General features: G+C 45.4%; 2 protein-coding genes across 12 annotated transcripts in view; both read left to right on the forward strand.

Moving 5' to 3' along the window:
• pleca (plectin a) overlaps window positions 1-15,722 on the forward strand; it is a 79,771-nt gene extending 64,049 nt beyond the window's left edge. For all 11 annotated transcript variants that reach the window (XM_068576406.1, XM_068576409.1, XM_068576410.1 and 8 more), the window contains 10 exons: window positions 257-414; window positions 937-1,115; window positions 1,210-1,348; window positions 1,464-1,820; window positions 2,030-2,113; window positions 2,195-2,299; window positions 2,988-3,086; window positions 4,748-8,095; window positions 8,645-15,581; window positions 15,697-15,722. In XM_068576406.1, coding sequence (XP_068432507.1) covers window positions 257-414; window positions 937-1,115; window positions 1,210-1,348; window positions 1,464-1,820; window positions 2,030-2,113; window positions 2,195-2,299; window positions 2,988-3,086; window positions 4,748-8,095; window positions 8,645-14,842 — 10,667 coding nt within the window. In that variant the 3' untranslated portion in view covers window positions 14,843-15,581; window positions 15,697-15,722. The remainder of the gene's footprint in view (window positions 1-256; window positions 415-936; window positions 1,116-1,209; window positions 1,349-1,463; window positions 1,821-2,029; window positions 2,114-2,194; window positions 2,300-2,987; window positions 3,087-4,747; window positions 8,096-8,644; window positions 15,582-15,696) is intronic.
• Window positions 15,723-17,439: 1,717 nt separating this feature from the next.
• Window positions 17,440-20,495, forward strand: LOC137785267 (doublesex- and mab-3-related transcription factor B1-like). Its single transcript, XM_068576419.1, has 3 exons — window positions 17,440-18,100; window positions 19,819-20,057; window positions 20,144-20,495. Exons 1-3 carry the CDS (start codon window positions 17,647-17,649, stop codon window positions 20,273-20,275), a joined length of 825 nt encoding a protein of 274 aa, XP_068432520.1. The 5' UTR covers window positions 17,440-17,646; the 3' UTR covers window positions 20,276-20,495.
• The last annotated feature ends 571 nt before the right edge of the window (window positions 20,496-21,066 follow it).

The following is a 21,066-nucleotide window of genomic DNA, read 5'->3' on the forward strand; positions in this document are numbered from 1 at the left end:
CATGGGTTTAACATCTTTAGCACTGAATGATTAAATTAATGAACTGATGAATTAACCGCCGCGACGAATAATCAACATTGAACCAGTCGAGCATGGATAATTAAACTTCCTGTGCGCAATGCAAATCCTAGACAGTAATTGTACTAAAGTCCTGCAGTTCACGCTTGTTTTGTAACGTACAAACAATCGCACTCATCCAGAGTTTGTGCTCCCTGCAAACTTTTAGTCATCAGTACTTGTGCTGCAATCCAACCAGGAGAGCAAGACGAGTCCGTGTGCAAGACGTACCTGACGAAGATCAAAGACCTCCGTCTGCGGCTGGAGAGCTGCGAGAACCGAACCATGACTCGCCTCCGCCAGCCGGTCGACCGAGAGCCGCTCAAAGCCTGCGCCCTGAAGACGGCCGAGCAGATGGTACCAACGCACGGCATTAAACTACTTAAACTTTGTGTTTAAATACGAATATTAGGTATCCTGTTACAAATCCCATTTGATTTTACGACTTCATTAATGGTAGTACATTGGACCCTCGTTTATCGCGAGGGATTCGTTCCAAAAATAACCCGAAATAGAAGAAATCCGCAAAGTAGTCAGCTTTATTTTTACAGTTTTTATACCTGTTTTAAGGCCGTGAAACCCCTAAGCACACACTTTTATACACTTTTCTCAGACAGGCGTTAACATTTTCTCACATTTCTCTCTTATTTAAACTCTCTCAAAGTTCAAACACGTTTAACAAATTTCATTTTAATGATAAATCGTCGAGGTCCTCTGACCCTGTGCCTCTCTGTCCGGGCGCCGCTCCGCTGTCTTTTTAGCCGAACGTATTCGCGAAAGCTGATCTCCTTTATTCTCGCGAGGGACCAGCGTTTGTTCATATTATCGGCTATAACATTAGTTCTTCAAACCGCTTCCCTTCTTTTTTTCCAATGGCAGAAAGTCCAGTCGGAGTTGGAGGGCTTGAAGAAAGACTTGAACTCCATCAGCGAGAAGACGGAGGAGGTCCTGGTGTCTCCTCAGCAGACCAGCTCGGCCCCGATGCTTCGCTCCGAGCTGGACGTCACGCTGAGGAAGATGGACCACGTCTACGGCCTCTCCTCCGTCTACCTGGACAAGTGAGGCCTCGCGCCTCCCCAACAATGTCCAGCTGCTATTGCCGCTTCTTCTTTCCTTCATTAAAACAAGTGGGAAAACCTCTTTTGATTTCAGGCTGAAGACCTTCGACGTCGTGATCAGAAACACGAAAGACGCAGAAGACACGCTGAAGAACTATGAGACTCGCCTGCGCGACGTGAGCAAAGTGCCGGCCGAAGACAAAGAGGTGGAGGAGCAGCGCAGCCAGCTCAAGGTGTTGCCTCTTTTTCAGTGGATCAATGTACATATTTAGTTGTGCAACCTGATTGAACTGCATTGGACTGCATTCGCTTCCACGTTGAAGGTGATTCATTCAGTTTTTTGTGCAGGCGATGCACGCCGAGGCGGAGGCCGACCAGGTGGTGTTCGACCGCCTGCAGGACGAGTTGAAGAACGCGACGGCCGTCAACGACAAGATGACGAGGATCCACGGCGAGCGCGACGCCGAGCTGGAGCACTACCGCCAGCTGGTGAACGGCCTGCTGGACCGCTGGCAGGCCGTGTTCGCCCAGGCGGACCTGAGGAGGCGGGAGCTCGACCTCCTCGGGCGCCACATGAACGCCTACAACGGCAGCTACGAGTGGCTCATCCGCTGGCTCGGCGAAGCGCGGCAGAAGCAGGAGAAAATCCACGCCGTGCCCATCAGCGGCAGCGAGGCGCTCAAGGAGCAGCTGGCCGAGGAGAAGGTATCGGGGGGGGGGGGGGGGGGGGGAAGAAAAGGAGAGAGTTGTGTGGGGTGAAGGGAAGTTCGGCCATTACGCCCTTTGGTGGTCGTAGATACTTTACTGGCTGTTAGAGGAGTAGATGTGGGTTTCCTTTGAACAACAATTGTAAAAAAAGCAATTTTGAATGGTGAAAAATTGTCTTTTTTTCATGTTTTACTTCTTACTTGCAGAAACTCCTGGAAGAGATCGAGAAAAACAAAGACAAGATGGAAAATTGCCAGAAAAATGCAAAGGCTTACATCGATTCAGTCAAAGTACGTTCAGCTGCTTTGAGCTTCTCAACAAGCAATCTTTCTCAGGGCTTAGTTTGAGATTATTTTCTGCTTTTTTTTTAGGATTACGAGCTCCAGATTTTGACTTACAAAGCCCTCCAGGATCCCATCGCATCTCCTTTAAAGAAACCCAAAATGGAGTGTGCGTCTGATGACATCATTCAAGAGGTAAGTTTATCACACAAAGAGTACATCCGTTGGTTTTTTATTGTTGAGTATGCTCCGGTTTTTATCTTTCTGCCATATAAATGTCTTTAAAAAGGGTAGTTCAGAGGTTTTGAAGTGGAGTAGTGTCAGCTACTTATCCACAGTAGACAGTTTTTATATGTATATATAAATGTCAGTCAATAAAAGCGTCCTGTACCACATAGTAAACGGCTTGTACAGATAATCCAACCAATGACTGCAAAATCTATAAACAATCCTCTAAAAAATAGTAGACCAGTTTTATTAACCAGCCGGGAGAACCAGCAAAGTGTATTTTAGACTTCTAAAAATCAGATTTAAGTGTAAACTATTGAGAAAATGTTCACCTAGCCATCAGTCTGAAGCTCTTCTCTCCATCTTTGCTCTCTTCAAAGCCACCAGACTCAGAATATTTTCTGCTCTCGCGCTTCCTCCGTTCAATAGTTCTGCATTTTTAAAGGTTTGGTTCCGACGGTTCGATCCCTGGTTTCCGCTTCCTGACTGTTCTTGAGACGCTGTAGCCGGGCGATTGTGATCCGATTCAAAGCTCTGAAGAGTGGCTCTGAAGAGAGGAGAGATGAAGTCTTCAGTCCTTCAGAAAGGGCCGTCTGACATCAGTAGCATAAAGAGTGTGAGGCATGAATACGTAAACGCGCTGCGTTTCTTTCAGTACGTCACTCTGAGGACGCGCTACAGTGAGCTGATGACGCTCACCAGCCAGTACATCAAGTTCATGACGGAGACGCAGCGCCGCCTGGAGGAAGACGAGGTAAATGCGCTCGGCCTCTGGAGACGTGCGGGAGCAGGTTTCTGTCATAAAACATAACGTCCCACTAACGCCGACCCGTTTCCTGTTAACCGATTTGATGCATGGGAAATAGAGTTGTCAATGATACCAAAAATGTTGGCACTCGAAACGTGTGATTGACAGGATTCAGCGGGGAGGCAAAAGGTTTCATCCTGGTGTTGCAGCACATCACATCCCCACTACAGTATCTGTCTCTCATTCCTTTACTCTGTCAGATCACACAGTCAGTGCACATGACCTCACTTACGTTTTGCAACGGCTTGATTTAGGATTTGCTTCTTTATTTCCTCTTGAAATCACCGACACTTGTGATTTGAAGACTTTCAATTTGGCTGCCTGCCTTTTTCAAATCTACTTTACCTTCTCTAACTTTCTATTGTGTTTGATCCTTTTCGACCTGCTCGCCAGTCTTTTGTCACGATGAATATTAATCACACCCTTTAAGAGATGAGTTAACCCCAAAGCACCAGGTATTTAAAAGAAAACTAAAAACCTCACAGTTCATGTCATTCGTCTCTGTGTCGGACTCGTGTCTGTGGTCAAGGGAAGGTTCAGGATTTTTTGGAGATCTTTCGTTATTGAGTTAAGTCTCAGTTTGAAATCAATTGGCATCTGGTTTCTGTGTAAATTCACTAGATATGTTATGTATATCTACTTTTTTAATATAATAACTGTCGCGAAAGCACTTTCCTTTTTTACTTAACTAGTTATTTCAGTTGTTTTTAACAATAGTGAAAAAGTGGCAAGCACAACTTTGCAGCTTTGAGTTGAAAGTAAGCTCTTGAAATCACTTTTGTTTGACCAAAAGTTTAAAAAAAATCAATGATATATAACAAAGAAAGTCAACAAATCCTCAAATGATTTGCCTCTGATTAATAGTTGTAATAGTTGCAAACATTTTTTCTATCTTTTGTTTCAGCTTTGACATTTTTACTGAAGCAAACATAGCGTCCATAACTCTTCTAAAGATCAATCAGAGATCAATATGAGTGGTTTCTTAAGTGTTGGACCTTCCTTTTCAGAGTGTCAGTCACTTGTTGCCCATAAAGAGTAGAAGTCGTCTCTTGAGTTTGTCGTCAGTTTCCTGTGCCTTGATCTTGGATTATTGTCTTGTCACTTGCATTTTAATCCAAGTTTACGTCAGATCACGTGTTTGCTGCATCATTCTGCTCTTCTTCAGTGACGGTTTCTTCTTGTTTTCTACTTTTTTGCATGCTGCTAATTATCCGTCGTTGCCTATTTCATCTCAATGAGTCGACACGTTTTACAGAAGCTGCTATTTATGAATGTAAAGATGGAGGAGTCAAACCCTACATATCGAATGGTGACTGAATAACACAAATTAAAACACCTCAACAGCATGAGAGCAAAGTGCAGTGACGTGCTGTGATGTCGTGAAGTAAAGTGTTATTCTGTGTGCCACACATTTAATTACCTCGACAAGCATTTCCCTATATCTGTATCTTCTCTCGCTAAAAGAACGGCCTCTGTTGTGGACTATTAACTGTAACATATGCTCATGTATTTACATTTTCATGTACCTACATGTTTCATTTTGCCGTCCGACACCGCTAACATTTTCTCAATCGCCCTTGATCCCTCTTTGCTTCTACTAAATACAGAAAGCTTCGGAGAAACTGAAAGAAGAGGAGAGGAAAAGGATGGCGGAGATACAAGCCGAGTTAGACAAACAGAAGCAGCTGGCGGAGGCTCACGCTAAGTCGGTAGCCAAAGCGGAACAAGAGGCCCAGGAGCTGAAGATGAAGATGAAGGAAGAAGCCAGCAAGAGGCAAGACGTCGCGGTGGATGCTGAGAAACAGAAGCAGAACATACAGCATGAGCTGCATCACCTGAAGAGTCTGTCTGAGCAAGAGATCAAGTCCAAGAGTCAGCAGCTGGAGGAGGCGCTCGTCAGCCACACCAAGATTGAGGAGGAGATCCACATCATTAGACTCCAGTTACAGACGACGATAAAACAGAAAAGCACCGCCGAGGCGGAGCTGCAGCAGCTCAGAGACCGGGCGGCGGACGCTGAGAAGCTCAGGAAAGCGGCTCAAGAAGACGCGGAGAGGCTTCGCAAGCAGGTGACCGAGGAGACTCAGAAGAAGAAGAACGCGGAAGACGAGCTGAAACGGAAATCCGAGGCCGAGAAAGAGGCCGCCAAGCAAAAGCAGAAAGCACTGGATGACCTGCAGAAGTTCAAAATGCAAGCAGAGGAGGCGGAGAGGCGCATGAAACAGGCCGAGGAGGAGAAGCTGAGGCAGATCAAGGTCGTGGAGGAGGTGGCACAAAAGAGCGCCGCCACGCAGCTGCAAACCCATTCCATGTCCTTCAGCGATAAGACCACAAAACTGGAGCTATCGCTGAAGAAAGAGCAGGGCACTGTTCTTCAGTTGCAGGAGGAAGCCGAGAAACTCAGGAAGCAACAAGAGGAAGCGAACAAGGCCAGGGAGCAAGCGGAGAAAGAGCTCGAAACATGGCGACAGAAAGCCAACGAGGCTCTCCGCTTGAGGCTGCAAGCTGAGGAGGAAGCTCAAAAGAAGAGTCTGGCTCAAGAAGATGCGGAGAGGCAGAAATTAGAGGCTGAGCGGGATGCTAAGAAAAGGGCTAAAGCTGAGGATGCTGCTCTTAAACAGAAGGAGAACGCAGAGAAAGAGTTGGAGAACCAGAGGAAATTTGCAGAACAAGTAGCCCAGCAAAAGCTGTCCGCAGAACAAGAATGCATACGGCTGAAGGCCGACTTCGACCACGCCGAGCAACAGAGAGGCCTGTTGGACAATGAGCTCCAGCGTCTTAAAAATGAGGTGAACGCTGCCGAAAAGCAGAGGAAGCAACTGGAAACCGAGTTGGCCAAAGTCAGAAGTGAAATGGACGCTCTTCTGCAGCTGAAGATCCAAGCCGAGAAGCAGACGATGTCGAACGCGGAAAAGGGCAAGCAGCTTCTCGAGTCCGAAGTGTTGAAAATGAAACAACTTGCAGACGAAGCGACCCGACTGAGATCAGTCGCCGAAGAGGCGAAGAAGCAGAGGCAGACCGCGGAGGACGAGGCCGCTCGGCAGAGAGCCGAGGCGGAGAAAATACTGAAGGAAAAACTGGCCGCCATCAACGAGGCGACGCGTCTGAAGACTGAAGCTGAGATTGCCCTGAAAGCCAAAGAAGCAGAAAACGAAAGGCTGAAAAGAAAAGCCGAGGACGAAGCGTATCAGAGGAAGCTGCTGGAGGATCAAGCCGCTCAGCACAAACAAGACATACAAGAGAAAATCATACACCTGAAGAGCTCGTCTGATTCTGAGTTGGAGAGACAAAAAACCATCGTGGAAGAAACTCTGAGACAAAAGAAGGTGGTCGAGGAGGAGATTCACATAATTAAAATCAATTTTGAGAAAGCTTCAAAAGGCAAGTCTGATTTAGAGGTGGAATTGAAGAAGTTGAAGGGGATCGCAGAGGAAACTCAGAAGAGCAAACTCAAAGCCGAGGCAGAGGCTGAGAAACTTAAAAAGCTCGCCGCTGAGGAAGAGAAGAAAAGGAAGGAATCGGAGGAGAAGGTGAAGAGGATTACCGCGGCGGAAGAAGAGGCGGCGCGACAATGCAAAGCCGCTCAGGAGGAAGTCGAACGTCTCAAAAAGAAAGCTGCTGAAACAAATAAACAGAAAGACAAGGCTGAGAAAGAGGCAGAGAAGCAGGTTATTCTGGCCAAAGAGGCGGCGCAGAAATGCAGTTCGGCGGAGCAGAAAGCCCAAGATGTTCTCAGCAAGAATAAAGAGGACGGCCTCGCTCAGGCGAAGCTGAAAGAGGAGTTCGAGAACGCTAAGAAGCTTGCACAAGCGGCCGAGAAGGCCAAAGGGAAAGCGGAGAAAGAGGCTGCCCTGCTCCGACAAAAAGCTACCGAGGCTGAGAAGCTGAAGAAGTCTGCAGAGGACGAAGCCGCCAAACAAGCCAAAGCTCAAAAAGATGCGGAGAGACTGCGTAAAGAAGCAGAGGAGGAGGCCTCCAAGCGAGCGGCAGCTGAGGCGGAGGCACTGAAGCAGAAGAAGCAGGCCGATGAAGAGATGGCCAAGCACAAAAAACAAGCGGAGCAAGCTGTCAAGCAGAAGTCCCAGGTGGAAAAGGAACTTACGATGGTCAAACTGCGGCTGGACGAGACCGATAAGCAGAAATCTGTGTTGGATGAGGAGCTTCAGCGAGTGAAAGGTGAAGTAAACGATGCCGTCAAGCAAAAGGCACAAGTGGAGGATGAGCTGTCCAAAGTCAAGATCCAGATGGACGAGCTCCTGAAGCTTAAGCTTAAGATTGAGGGCGAAAACCGGCGCCTCATGCAGAAAGACAAAGATAACACGCAGGCGCTGCTCGCGGAGGAAGCAGGGAAAATGAAGAGCCTGGCGGAGGACGCCGCCAGACTGACCGTGGAAGCCGAGGAAGCGGCCAGACAGAGACAGACCGCTGAGTCCGACTTGGCCGAACAGAGGGCGCTTGCAGAGAAAATGCTGAAGGAGAAGATGCAGGCCATCCAAGAGGCGACTAAACTCAAAGCCGAGGCGGAGGAGCTCCAGAAACAGAAGAACCAGGCGCAGGAAAAAGCTAAGAAACTACTGGAAGACAAACAGCAGATCCAGCAGCGTCTCGATAAGGAGACGGAGGACTTCCAAAAATCCTTAGAGTCCGAGCGGAAGAGGCAGCTCGAGGTTTCAGCTGAAGCGGAGAAACTGAAATTGAGGGTGAAGGAGCTCAGTGACGCTCAGTCTAAAGCTGAAAAGGAGGCTAAGAAGTTCAAAAAGCAAGCAGATGAAGCAAAAGTGCGCCTCCAAGAGACAGAAAAACAAACCACGGAGACTGTCGTGCAGAAGCTGGAGACGCAGAGGCTGCAGAGCACCAAAGAGGCAGGTGACCTGAAGGAGGCCATCGCTGACCTGGAAAATGAGAAGGAAAAACTGAAAAAGGAGGCGGAGGAACTTCAGAAAAAATCCAAAGAGGTATTTTCACATGAATTATTAACAGTTTAATTTACACAACCCTTCCAATTAACATAGTCGTGCTAAACACGCTAACGAACGACAGTATTTGTGGTAATCACATGTAGCATTTCATGCAAATTGCAAAGACTTAAAGTAACAATCAGCAATTTATATGAATGCCATTCAAAACACAATACTGCAGAGTTCAAATGGTCACTAACACTGACTGAAATGCTTGTATTCACTATAATGCAGAATAGGACTTTTTTTTTTAAAAGACTGATATACTAAAGCTGAAGAGGAGCCGTAAGCCCAGCATAAAGACTTTGGTGACTTTGTCATGTATGTGCATTAGTGAGCTTTAGCTGTAGAGCTGCTGGTAGGCAGATCCTTTAACCTGTGGACAGATATTCAGTCTGTTTGCTCAGCTTCATACAGCGTACAGAGAATAGTCTTCTCATCCAACTCTCAGTTAAACAGTGTTAGAAATATGCTTTCTTGCTATTAGTAATAATAACTTACATGCAATGGCATTTTACTAATTCTGTTCTACTTTTTTCCAAATAGATGGCAAATGCCCAACAAGAACAAATTGAGCAACAGAAGGTCGTTCTTCAGCAGTCTTTCCTCACAGAGAAGCAACTGTTGTTGAAAAGAGAAAAGGCGGTTGAAGATGAGAAAAAGAAGCTTGAGAAACAGTTTGAGGATGAGGTCAACAAGGCTAAAGCTCTCAAAGATGAACAAGAACGTCAGCAGAAGCTAACGGAGGAGGAGAAGAAGAAACTGAAGGCCATTTTGGACGACGCTGTAAAGAAGCAAAAGGCGGCTGAAGAGGAGATGAAAAACAAGCAGAAAGAAATGGAAGTGCTCGAAAAGAAAAGGCTTGATCAAGAAAAACTCCTGGGAGACGAAAACAAAAAGCTGAGGGAGAAACTTCAGAGTCTGGAGGTCGCCTCCAAACAGGGTGCCTCCAAAATGAAGGACAGTAAAGTCCAGACTGATGAGGTTACTGACGAGCCGTTAGTTGCCCAGACAGCGGTGGGAACCACAAAGAAAGTTTTCAATGGGTCTGTTGACGTGGACGGAGCGAAGAAGGACGCAGAATCACCGTTTGCGTTTGATGGAATGAGAGAGAAAGTTCCTGCTGAAAGGCTTCATGAAATTGGTGTCCTCACCAAAAAGGAATTGGACAAATTGAAAAAGGGCAAGATCTCGGTGCAGGACCTCGGAAAGACCGATAAAGTCAAGTCCTGTCTGAAGGGTCAGAGCTGTGTCGGAGGGGTCTTGACTCCATCCAAAGAGAAAATGAGCATCTATCAGGCTATGACTGAGAACAAGATCGCTCCTAGCACTGCCACAATGCTCCTGGAAGCTCAAGCAGCTTCTGGTTACATCGTAGATCCGGTGAAAAATAAACTCCTCACCGTAGACGAGGCCGTTAAAGATGAGCTAATCGGCCCTGAGCTTCACGACCGGATGCTCTCTGCAGAGCGAGCGTCCACTGGCTTTAAAGATCCCTATACCGGAGACAAAATCTCTCTCTTTGAGGCCATGAAGAAGGGACTCATTGAAAAGGAGCAGGCCACCAAATTCCTTGATGTACAGCTTGCAACTGGCGGCATCGTCGACCCTATAAATAGCCACAGAGTGCCGCTTCAGACTGCCTACAAGCAAGGCCAGTTTGATGCAGACATGAACAAGAAACTCACTGATCCCAGCGAGGATTGCAAGTTATTCGTTGACCCCAGCACCCAGGAGCAACTCACTTACAAAGAGTTGCTGGAAAAATGCTCCAAGGATGCAGAGACGGGACTCCTGATATTACCAGTGACCGAGAAAGCCGCTCAAAGCGAGAAAACATACACAGATCTGGAGACCAAAGACGTGTTCAGCACGTCAAACGTTGTTGTGCCTTTCGGAAGGTTCAAAGGCAAAACCGTCACCATTTGGGAAGTCATAAATTCAGAATATTTTACAGAAGAGCAAAGGAGAGAATTGATTCGCCAGTACAGGACAGGCAAGATCACGGTGGAGAAAATCATCAAGATTGTCATCACTGTTGTGGGAGACAAGGAGAAGGATAAACAAAATGTGTTTAATGGTTTGAGGGCTCCAGTCTCTGCCAGTGAACTGTTGGAGTCCAAGATTATAAACAAAGACTTGTTCAACAAACTGAGTAATGGCCAGATAACGGCGAAAGAGATCTCTGAGATGGAGCCCGTGAAGACGGCGCTACAAGGAACACCGAGCATTGCTGGACTACTGAACGAGCCAACCAAGGAGAAAATGCCTTTCTATCTAGCTATGAAGAAGGAATTACTGTCACCAGAAACTGTGTCAAACCTCCTTGAAGCTCAAGCAGCGACTGGGTTTGTCATTGATCCTGTCAAAAATGAGAAGGTCCCCGTTGATGAAGCCGTTAAGTCGGGTCTTGTGGGCCCAGAACTCCATGAACGACTCCTGTCAGCGGAGAGAGCTGTCAGCGGCTACAAAGATCCATATACAGGAAAGAAGGTGTCTCTGTTTGAAGCTATGAACAAAGGCCTCATAAAGAAAGACCATGGCATCCGTCTGCTGGAGGCACAACTCTCAACAGGTGGAATTATTGACCCTGTTAACAGCTATCGCATCCCACATGAGGTGGCCTGTAAGCGTGGATATTTTGATGAGGAAATCGGCAAAACCTTGAACAAAAACACCGACGACACAAAGGTGTTTTATGATCCTAACTCACAGGAGCATTCAACCTATGCTCAGCTCATGGAGAAATGTGTCCCAGACAAAGAAACTGGACTCCTGTTGTTTCCTCTTTCAAAGAAGGCTGCAAAAAAGCCAAAAGAAGACAAGCAGGTTACAGAGGCGAAGACAAAAGAGGCTTTGAACCATTCGACCATGGAGCTGGACTATGGCCCTTTCAAAGGCAGAAAAGTCACAATTTGGGAGATCATTCACTCTGAATACATCACTGAGGTGCAAAGAATAGAGCTGATTCGCCGGTATAGAATGGGGCAGGTGACAATTGAGAAGTTGATCAATATTGTGACAACAATGGTTGACGAAAAAGAAGACCAAACAAAGGAAGAGGCCTGTTTTGAAGGCCTTAGAGCACCAGTCACTGCCAGCTCCTTGCTTGATGCCAACATCATTGATAAGGCTACATATGACCAAATCCAACAGGGTAAAAAGACACCTAAAGAGGTGAGTGAAACTGATAAAGTACGGAAGTACTTGCAGGGCACTGACCGCATTGATGGTATCACGATGGGAGATGCAAATGAGAAGTTAAGCATATATCAGGCAATGAAGAAGAACGTTTTGCAGCAAAACACCGGGCTTACGCTACTTGAGGCCCAAGCTGGAACTGGTTTCATAACTGATCCGGTCAGAAATATGAAATACTCCGTGGATGACGCTGTGAAGGATGGAGTTGTTGGCCCAGAGCTTCATGAGAAACTTCTCTCAGCTGAAAAAGCAGTGACTGGATACAAAGATCCGTATACAGGCAATACAATTTCTCTTTTCCAAGCCATGAAGAAAGAACTTGTTCTGAGGGAGCATGCTATTCCTCTCCTGGAGGCTCAGTTTACTACAGGAGGGATCATTGATCCAGTGAGCAGCCATCGCGTTCCCAATGATGTTGCGATTCAGCGTGGCTTTTGCAGTGAACAAATGTCCAAATCCTTCAATGAACCCTCAGGCGATGTCAAAGGCTTCACCAATCCCAACACCAATGAAAGTGTGACTTACAAGCAGTTGGTGGAGAAATGTGTAAGAGATGCCAACTCTGGTCTGTGCTACCTGCCTCTGTCAAAGATTGAAGCTCCAGCTCCTGTTGAGAAATCGTATCAGTACACAGAGGAGCAAGCCCAAACGGATCTTGCTGACACTCAAATTGAGATCCCTCATAAGAGTTTTGCAGGAAAGACTATGACCATTTGGGAAGTCATGAACTCAAATATGCTTCCTGTGGAGGAGAGAATGCGCATCATGGAGCAGTATCGTCTTGGACAAATCACAAAAGACCGAATGCTAATCATCATCATTGAACTCATTGAACAAAGAGAGACTCTAAAGTCGGAGCAGAGCATGTCATGTGATGTAATCAGAAGAAGAATTACTATTGAAGAGTTATACAGTGCTCGAATTATTGACCTGCAGACATACAACCTTTTGAAACAAGAAAAGATGACTATTCGGGAGGTAATGGAAATGCCGTCAGTCAAACAGTATCTCTTTGGTTCAGGCTGCATTGCGGGAATCATGTCAGACAATCCTCCAAAGATCAGCATTTACCAGGCAATGAAGACCGGAAAGATCAAACCTGAAGTTGCTTTGACCCTCCTCGAGGCACAAGCAGCGACAGGATTCATGATCGATCCAATGAAAGATGAACTTCTAACAGTAGATGAAGCTGTACGCAAGGGGCTTGTGGGCCCTGAACTTCATGACAAACTTCTCTCGGCTGAAAGGGCAGTTACAGGTTACAAGGATCCGTACAGCGGGAAAGTGATTTCTCTCTTCCAGGCAATGAAGAAAGACCTCGTTCCTGAGGATTATGCCTTGAGGCTTTTGGAGGCCCAGAATGCCACCGGTGGCTTAATTGATCCTGAATACTACTTCCGCCTCCCTACAGATGCTGCCATGCAGCGTGGATACATCAACAAGGAGACGCTCGACAGAATATCCGAATCTACTGAGGATGTGCAAGGCTACACTGATCCAACGACCGAGGAAAAACAGTCCTACGCCCAGCTACTGAAAAGATGCAGAGTTGATAAAGCGAGTGGTTTGCGGCTGCTTTCACTGGCAGACAGAAGACTTCTCTTCAAGGGTATCAGAAAGCAAATCACCGTGGACGAGCTGCTTCGTTCCCAGATCATCAACCAAAAGACATACAATGAACTCACGGAGGGTACCATTACAGTGGAGGAGGTCAGCAGAGACTTGAAGAAATACCTGGAGGGTACCAGCTGCATTGCTGGTGTGTATGTAGAATCAAGCAAAGACCGCCTGTCTATTTACCAAGCAATGAAGAAGAACATGATCAGACCAGGGACTGCCTTTGAGCTCCTCGAGGCTCAAGCCGCCACAGGATATGTAGTCGATCCTATTAAGAACCTGAAACTAAATGTCCCTGATGCTGTTAAGATGGGTGTTGTCGGCCCAGAGTTTAAAGAAAAGCTCCACTCGGCTGAACGTGCAGTCACAGGCTACAAGGATCCTTATTCTGGCAAGATCATCTCACTGTTCCAGGCGATGAAAAAGGGCCTAATTCTGAAAGACCATGGCATTCGCCTGCTAGAGGCTCAAATCGCGACTGGTGGAATCATTGATCCAGAGCAGAGCCATCGCTTGCCCGTTGAAACCGCCTATGAACGTGGCCTCTTTGATGAGGAAATGAATGAAATCCTCACTGACCCGTCCGATGACACGAAGGGCTTCTTTGACCCCAACACCGAGGAAAATCTCACCTACCTGCAACTGATGGAGCGCTGTATGATCGACCCAGAAACCGGCCTCGCTCTCCTTCTGCTGAAGGAGAAGAAGCGCGAGAGGAAGACATCATCCAAGTCCTCTGTTCGCAAACGTAGGGTTGTCATCGTCGATCCGGAGACGGGCAAAGAGATGTCCGTGTATGAGGCGTACCAGAAAGGGCTGATTGACCACCAGACCTATCTTGAGCTGGCCGAGCAGGAGTGTGAGTGGGAGGAAATTACCATCACCTCATCTGATGGAGTTGTGAAATCTATGATCATTGACAGAAGGTCTGGTCGGCAGTACGACATCGACGATGCAATCTCAAGAGGCCTGATCGACAAGTCGGCTCTGGAACAGTACCGTGCGGGAACTCTGTCCATCACAGAGTTCGCAGACATGCTCTCTGGAAACGTGAGCGGTAGTCGATCACGGTCGTCCTCCTTTGGCTCCTCTTCCTCTTACTCCATGAGTTCAATACCTTCTATCAACGCACCAGCAACCATATGGAACGACCCAACTGAGGAGACTGGCCCTGTGGCTGGAATCTTAGACACAGAAACGCTGGAGAAGGTGTCCATCACAGAGGCTATACACAGAAACCTTGTGGACAATATAACAGGTCAAAGGTTGCTGGAGGCTCAGGCCTGCACGGGAGGTATTATTGACCCGAATACGGGGGAGAAATTCGCTGTTGCGGATGCAATGAACAAGGGGCTTGTGGATAAAATCATGGTTGACCGCATCAGTCTCGCCCAGAAGGCGTGCAATGGATTTGAGGATCCCAGAACCAAAACCAAAATGTCAGCAGCCCAAGCGCTAAAGAAAGGCTGGCTCTACTATGAGGCTGGCCAGCGGTTCCTTGAGGTCCAGTACCTCACTGGCGGATTAATTGAACCGGATGCTACCAGCAGAGTCCCAATAGATGAGGCCTTGAAGAAAGGCACCTTAGATGCACGCACTGCTCAGAAGTTACGGGATGTTAGTGCTTACTCTAAATACCTCACGTGCCCTAAAACCAAGCTGAAGATCTCTTACAAGGATGCGATGGAAAGGAGCATGATAGAGGAAGGGTCTGGTCTGCGCCTACTTGAAGCATCATCCCAATCGAGCAAAGGCCTCTACAGCCCCTACAGTGTCAGCGGGTCCGGCTCCGCTTCCGGCTCGCGGTCCGGCTCCAGGTCGGGCTCCAGGAGAGGCAGCTTTGATGCCACAGGATCAGGTTTCACGACAACCTTCTCTTCCTCGTCCTCTTCCTATAGTTCACCAAGCTACGGCCGCCGATACTAATGAGTTTGAAAGTAAAGCAATGATTTTCTAAGGGAAGGACACACTAAAAAGCCACAGTGCTCACCAGATGCCTACTTCTCAGTGGATTATGGACTACTTTTATTCTGCTCTGCATGTGGTTATTTCCGGACTTTAATACAAGTTTTTAATAATTATGTTTATTTTATCTGTCACATTTACTTTTAGATATGTCTTTGCTGTTGTATCAGACTTTCTGATTACCATACTGTAAGCAGCATACGCAGGAGTTGTTTATTATTTCCAATATCTATCACAGAAGTTTAAGGTGTATATGATATCTTTTTTTTTAAGTTTAAGGACTCACTGTTCCACAAACCGGATTATATTTAGAACTGCTCATTACCTGATTTCTGTACATGTGTAAATTTCTGAATATTTGGTTGGGAAAAAGTTAGCAAAAGAAAGATAAATGCCACTCTGCAGAGCAGAATAAGGAGTCCCTCCCAAAGATGAATACACACTAAGAGTGTGTGCTTTAAGAATGCCAAGCTTCAAGATCTTTTCTCTACTGGGCTCCACTGCCGCATATACTCTCCATTATCTACTCCATTCCCAGTTGTCTGTCATATAACCTGGAGTTACAGCAACATGCTAACCTCGTGATGAACCTCAAAGAGCAACCTCCCAAAAATGCAAGAATTATGTAGCCTCCTATGACAATTAACACCATCTGAGGAAACATTATGCAAGGCCACGGCTTTCTGGACACTTTAAAAAGGTACGTTTACAGAAGACGGACTTTCAAGTATGCCTCAATTTAGCGCAATTTCTCTATGTTTTAAGTCATTTAGGTTCTAAACTCCAAAGTCTAATGTTGAATTATTCTGTTTCAGGTATTGTCCCCACAGTTCGTCCCCACAGTTCATCTCCAGCTCTTTGCTCCGATGTCGTCCAGAGGCCACTGGCATTAACTCAGACTTTGTCCATGATTTTAATCTAACAGTTACAGAAACACAATAGCTCATATGACATTTCATTCTAATCTTGAAGTTATTTAAAGGCCTATACCATGCTTTGTAAAGAAAATGCCTGCAAAATACTCTGAAACCCTTCAAGGGGATGTTGAGTATTACAACACGGTGCAGTGGTTACTCTGCAAACTGGCTGATGCATGACTGAAAGAGCAACGCTACCCGTACTGGTATAATTACTGTGCTATCAGGAAAGCCTTTTTTACAGTCCAACTACAGTATGTCACAGTCCACCTTTAGAATATACGTTCATGTCAGTGTCAGAAATGTAATATTTACACAGGGCTACTAAGTGTTTAATAGCTCAAATTTTACAATGAAATCCCCCCCACCGTACACAAATAGTAATATAATATATGTACTGTACATTGACAATTGAGAAAGATCTTTAAGCTTCGCCACCAGACCCAGAATTTGTATTTTCCACAGCATATACTTATTTTAATTCTCCTTTGTACACATGTGATCTATATCATTTTATTTTCTTACTCTTTATTTCTGCTTTGCATGATTTACTAACATTTAAAAAGGTGTAAACACAAAATAGTGGAATCCATTAAAGCATTTGTGTTACTATTACGTTTCAAAAGGTTTGAAGGATGTATTTTAATGAGGGTTGTCAAACCTTTTCGAAAAGGGTGTATTTATAATAAAATGGTGACATGGAATTTTATTGTAACACCGTACGCTATGTAAATAAACATGAAAATGAAAGTTTTCTCTCAGGTTTAGTCATCGTTACAGTTTGACAGAGCATTTTGACTTTAAATCTGGTAAATATTTGTTCATTCTGTAGATGGCAGCACACTAAAAGCCAACATGAATAGCTCCACTTTAGTGATGTTAAAGGTAATAGGATGGTTTTATACATCAGCTGCTCACTGGAGGCAAAAGTAAAACCATGATACTCATTAAGGCAGAGAAGCATATCATTGTTTTATTATCAATGCAAAATCTAATGTATAAGTATAAATACACAATGCAGTGTGTTAAACAGGAAAGAGAGAAAACATATCTGTCGCAGTGATGATAACTGTCTTTATTAGTATTATTAGTGATAACTGTCTTTATCAGAAGTAGTGATCAAAAGTCTCTCCAACTAAAGCCGACTGACAGCTGATCCAGATGTGATCAAAAACACATGTGCTTCACGTGATGTTCTTTTACGGAAAGATCACATCACAATATTATTGAATATGTTATGTTTATTGAAGTAGCCGGCAGACAATAGTCAACAACTGACTGTCAAATCAACTAAAGAAAGTTAAATTTAATAATATCAATACGTATTGTCCGATTTTAAATTTATCTGGATGAATTATAGATACATAATCTAATAATGAATACACATTTTCGTCTGAAGTAAAATAAGCGATGCTTTAAGCTTTTGTTTTTTGCATCTTAACAATAAAGTACATTTAGATAAAAATTAAACTGACTGGATTTCGCCCTGTAGCTTTTAATGCAGTTCATTCAGGCGTGTTTTTTAAAGTTTAAAGCGCCACCTAGTGGCGGCTGTCAGAGCTCCAGAGTTTCGCATCTTTGCTTCATACATATCTATCTCGGACAGATATGTAATAGTTGGTTATAACAGATGTTCTCCTTGGATATCCAGGGTCAGACGACCAATCAGCTCCTGAGTGGTCTCTCATTGGGCTTAATGGCCTCTGGCCGCGGGCCAATGCACCTTTCCCACGCATGAAAATGATACATTTAATACAAAGTTCATTCTGGGTCAAGCCAAACTGTATTTAAGCCCCCACATGTGTGCAAAGGGGTGCGCTTATTAAACCATCTAAACCAGGAATAAACATGTCTTTATCCAAAGACCAAATGACGGTCTCGGCCTCCGAGGACCTACGAAAGCCGAAATGCACCCGGTGCCGACACCACGGCATCATCGTCCCGCAGAAGGGCCACATCAAGTTCTGTCCTTTCCTCAAATGCGACTGCTGGAAGTGCTGCCTCATCACACAGAGGACCCGGCTCACGGCCGTCCAGCGAAGCCTCAAGAAAGCCCCAGTCCAGCCCCAAAGGATCGAGCAACGACCCGCCGTCAGCGCGGGGAACCCGGCGACCGAGGGGGCGTGGAGCACCGGGGCCCGCGGGAACGACGCCGGTCTGTCGGCCGCGTTTGGAGGGCGGGGTCCCCCGACGGAAGGAGCCCCGGAGCGGTGCGCAGCCACCGGGCTGAGTCTACCTGCCGCGGGGGGACAAGCGTCGGCCGGTCCGGACGGCGGGAAGGAAGGAACCGGCACACGGTTTAGTATGTTATTTATTATTAGTGTATTCTCGCCAGCTACCCTTAACAATATAACATGATTTAAACAACTTAATCAGCGTTACGCCGGTAGAGTTGTTAGATCCCATGACAGAGCTAGCGTCCCAAAACAACACATTAACTTTAAGCACCAACTTAATGTTAAACAACAAAAATGGCGGACGGGACATAATAGTAATAGCGTGACGTTTGATGAACATGTCACATTATTTTATGTCCTTCCAAAAGGCCTGCCGGTAACTCCAGACAAACTTCAACAAGAACAAATACTTTGTAATTTGCGAGTAAAAACTTTATTATGTATTTTATATAATAAAAAAAAAAACTACGCCTAAATGTCTGATGTGATGACGTCATCAACGGCCATTAATTAGAAGAAGAAGAAGCTTCGAACAACAGGTTCGCCATGTTTACAAACGCACGCACAAAGTTAAAAATAATCGAATTATATAGCTAGAACAATTAGTTGAATAAACGATAAGATTAACCAAAATAAATATAAAGTTTCAGTCATTCTCTGGTTACCACATTTTCGACGCGAGGAAGTGCCGCTTTTCTTGGTTAGGTATACAGTGATGCAACACTCAGTGCGTTTACATGCTGGTAATAATTCGAATCTTGCTTTAGTCGGACTATGCTCTCTCTCGGGGCAACTGCTGTTATCCTAATATACATGGCAGTGAATAAATCGAATCATTGGCCGAATGCATGTCATATCCGATACGACAGGTGGCGCTGTTTTCATTACATGTAGTGGTGATACAGCCATCTCCGCTTGACCTCTTCACTCTTCATAATGGAGAGAACCCCGCTAGCTTCGGTGGTTGTCGGGGAGCTAGCGCAGAGCAAACAGGGAACTAGCAGCAGCGCTAGCTGGCTACATCAGGGAGCTAGCAGAGACACCCACCGAAGGTACTATCGGCTCGTAACCCGACTTTTACGTTTGTTTGTTTCTGCCGGCCGTGACAACTTATCGTCTCTTTCGACTTCCGGGTCACGACCTGGGAGGGCGGGAGGGAGGAGGCGGCGGGATCTTGAGCATGCGCACAAACGCATTGTCCAGTTCCGATCCGATTCAGCGTTTACATGCAGCGTTATTCGAATTATCAATCGAATCGAATCGAGTTATCCAGGGGTGTTAATCGGATCGTAGTCGGACCGCAGTTATTCGAATAAAGGTGTTTACATGAACTGGATAATTCGATTTTAGTCGGACTAAGCCAGTTATTCGAATCCATGTAACCGCACTGACTTTGAAGTTCTTGTACTCTACTGTAGTATTTCCATCTCATACTCCTTTATATTACTTCATATACTCGTTACATATAAAGACACAAAGCTGAAAACAAGTTCTCAGCAACGCTACAAATGATTTTACAGAATATGATGCATTTCTATAAATTATAATTAACAAGAAATGTAAAGGAGTTTAAAATGCTTAAAGTCAAGGAGGTAAATACTTCCTCTACCACACATGGTATTAAATTATTTTAAAAGTTGACTATATGATCAAAACGAGCAATTTAAAAACTTCACTGTGAAATGCATAAACAATTTAACAGTTGCATGAGCATGTTGTCATATTTTGGCCCTAATGTAAAATGGATAAAGAGAAACCTCCTCTCTCACCCGCAAATACCAGTTGATATGATATTGAAAATGAAGTGTATCAGTGTATATTAATGTGTCACCTTTCCTTCCAGACGCCCCTTACCTTGGGGAACTCGGCCAGGCCGCGCCTCTGCCTGTATTTCACGTCCCGTGGATGACGGGTTACCCCGGCGGCTACGGGCCGTGTCCCAACCTCCTGCTCAACATGCCGTGGTTGGCCCCCGTGGCCCCTGGGCTTTACAACAATGGCTTCCGCGGGCCCCTGATGTTTCCCCACTTTCAGCCGGCTGCTCTGCATTACCCGCCTCCGCCGGAGCCTGGACCTGTTGCTGTGAGGCTGCCGCTCCTCTTTGAATACCGTAGGCCAGCTGTGTGACGTGTACAAACAAAACCAAATGCATTTGTTGAATTCATCAGGATTGCAGACCGGTCTTCTTCCTCCGACCGCTCCCGCTCTCAGAGCCTGCCCGGGAGGAGCCGATGTCCTGGCCGCTCCCTCCGTCTCCTCCATCCAAACACAGCGAGCCCGACGTGGAGAAGCTGGACTGAAGCACAGTGAGCAAGTTCGTAGGGGGACAACATTATATTAGTGTTAGTTTGTTTCCCACCGCAAAAAGTATTCAACTGTTCACATTGCAGAATGTTTCTGCACATCGTTTGGTTGTAACACATTGATGCAAGGGAAGGCTGAGGCTCCATGATAGTCGTCATTTTGTATGTCTCGTTTTGTATTCCACAATAAAAGTTATTTTCATATACTTTTCATATATATATATATTTTTTGCTGTTTCTTTTCATGCATTCATGGGGATACATGCAACGCAGCACACGGAGAGTGACCCAGGAGCAGACAGCAGAGCAGACAGGGAACCGTTCAGGGATTTAAACTCAGGATGGAGGTGAACTAGCTCGCTTACCGAGCGACGGTCCAACACCAGGAAGAAAGTGCAACGAGAGCATCTGGTGGACTTTGAGGAGAACAGCACTAGTTTGTCACTTTATTCCACATCTCATCGTATTAACCAGTATCTCTTTTATGAAGAATTACTTTAAAAAAAGAAAAAATCTCATTCAGTCATTGCTCACATTGAAATATAATGTACTGCAGATCATATTGAAGATGGCAACTTAAAATGAGAAAACATATTATGTTCTTTGAGAAAATATTCATATTTGTTTTTACGCTACAGAAAATATAAATTAAAAATCATTTGAATAATGGCTATTGCATTAATCGTGATGCTCTAACCTGCCTATGGACATTGAACAAATATGGATATTTTAAAGTATGAATAAAAGTGTGTTTTTTTAAAAAAGTAACCTTTTGAAGAACCCTGAAA

This window comes from Clinocottus analis, unplaced genomic scaffold (assembly GCF_023055335.1).
Source record: "Clinocottus analis isolate CAN_PGR_092001 unplaced genomic scaffold, fCliAna1.0.p SCAF_14, whole genome shotgun sequence".
Classification (NCBI taxonomy): Eukaryota; Metazoa; Chordata; class Actinopteri; order Perciformes; family Cottidae; genus Clinocottus; species Clinocottus analis.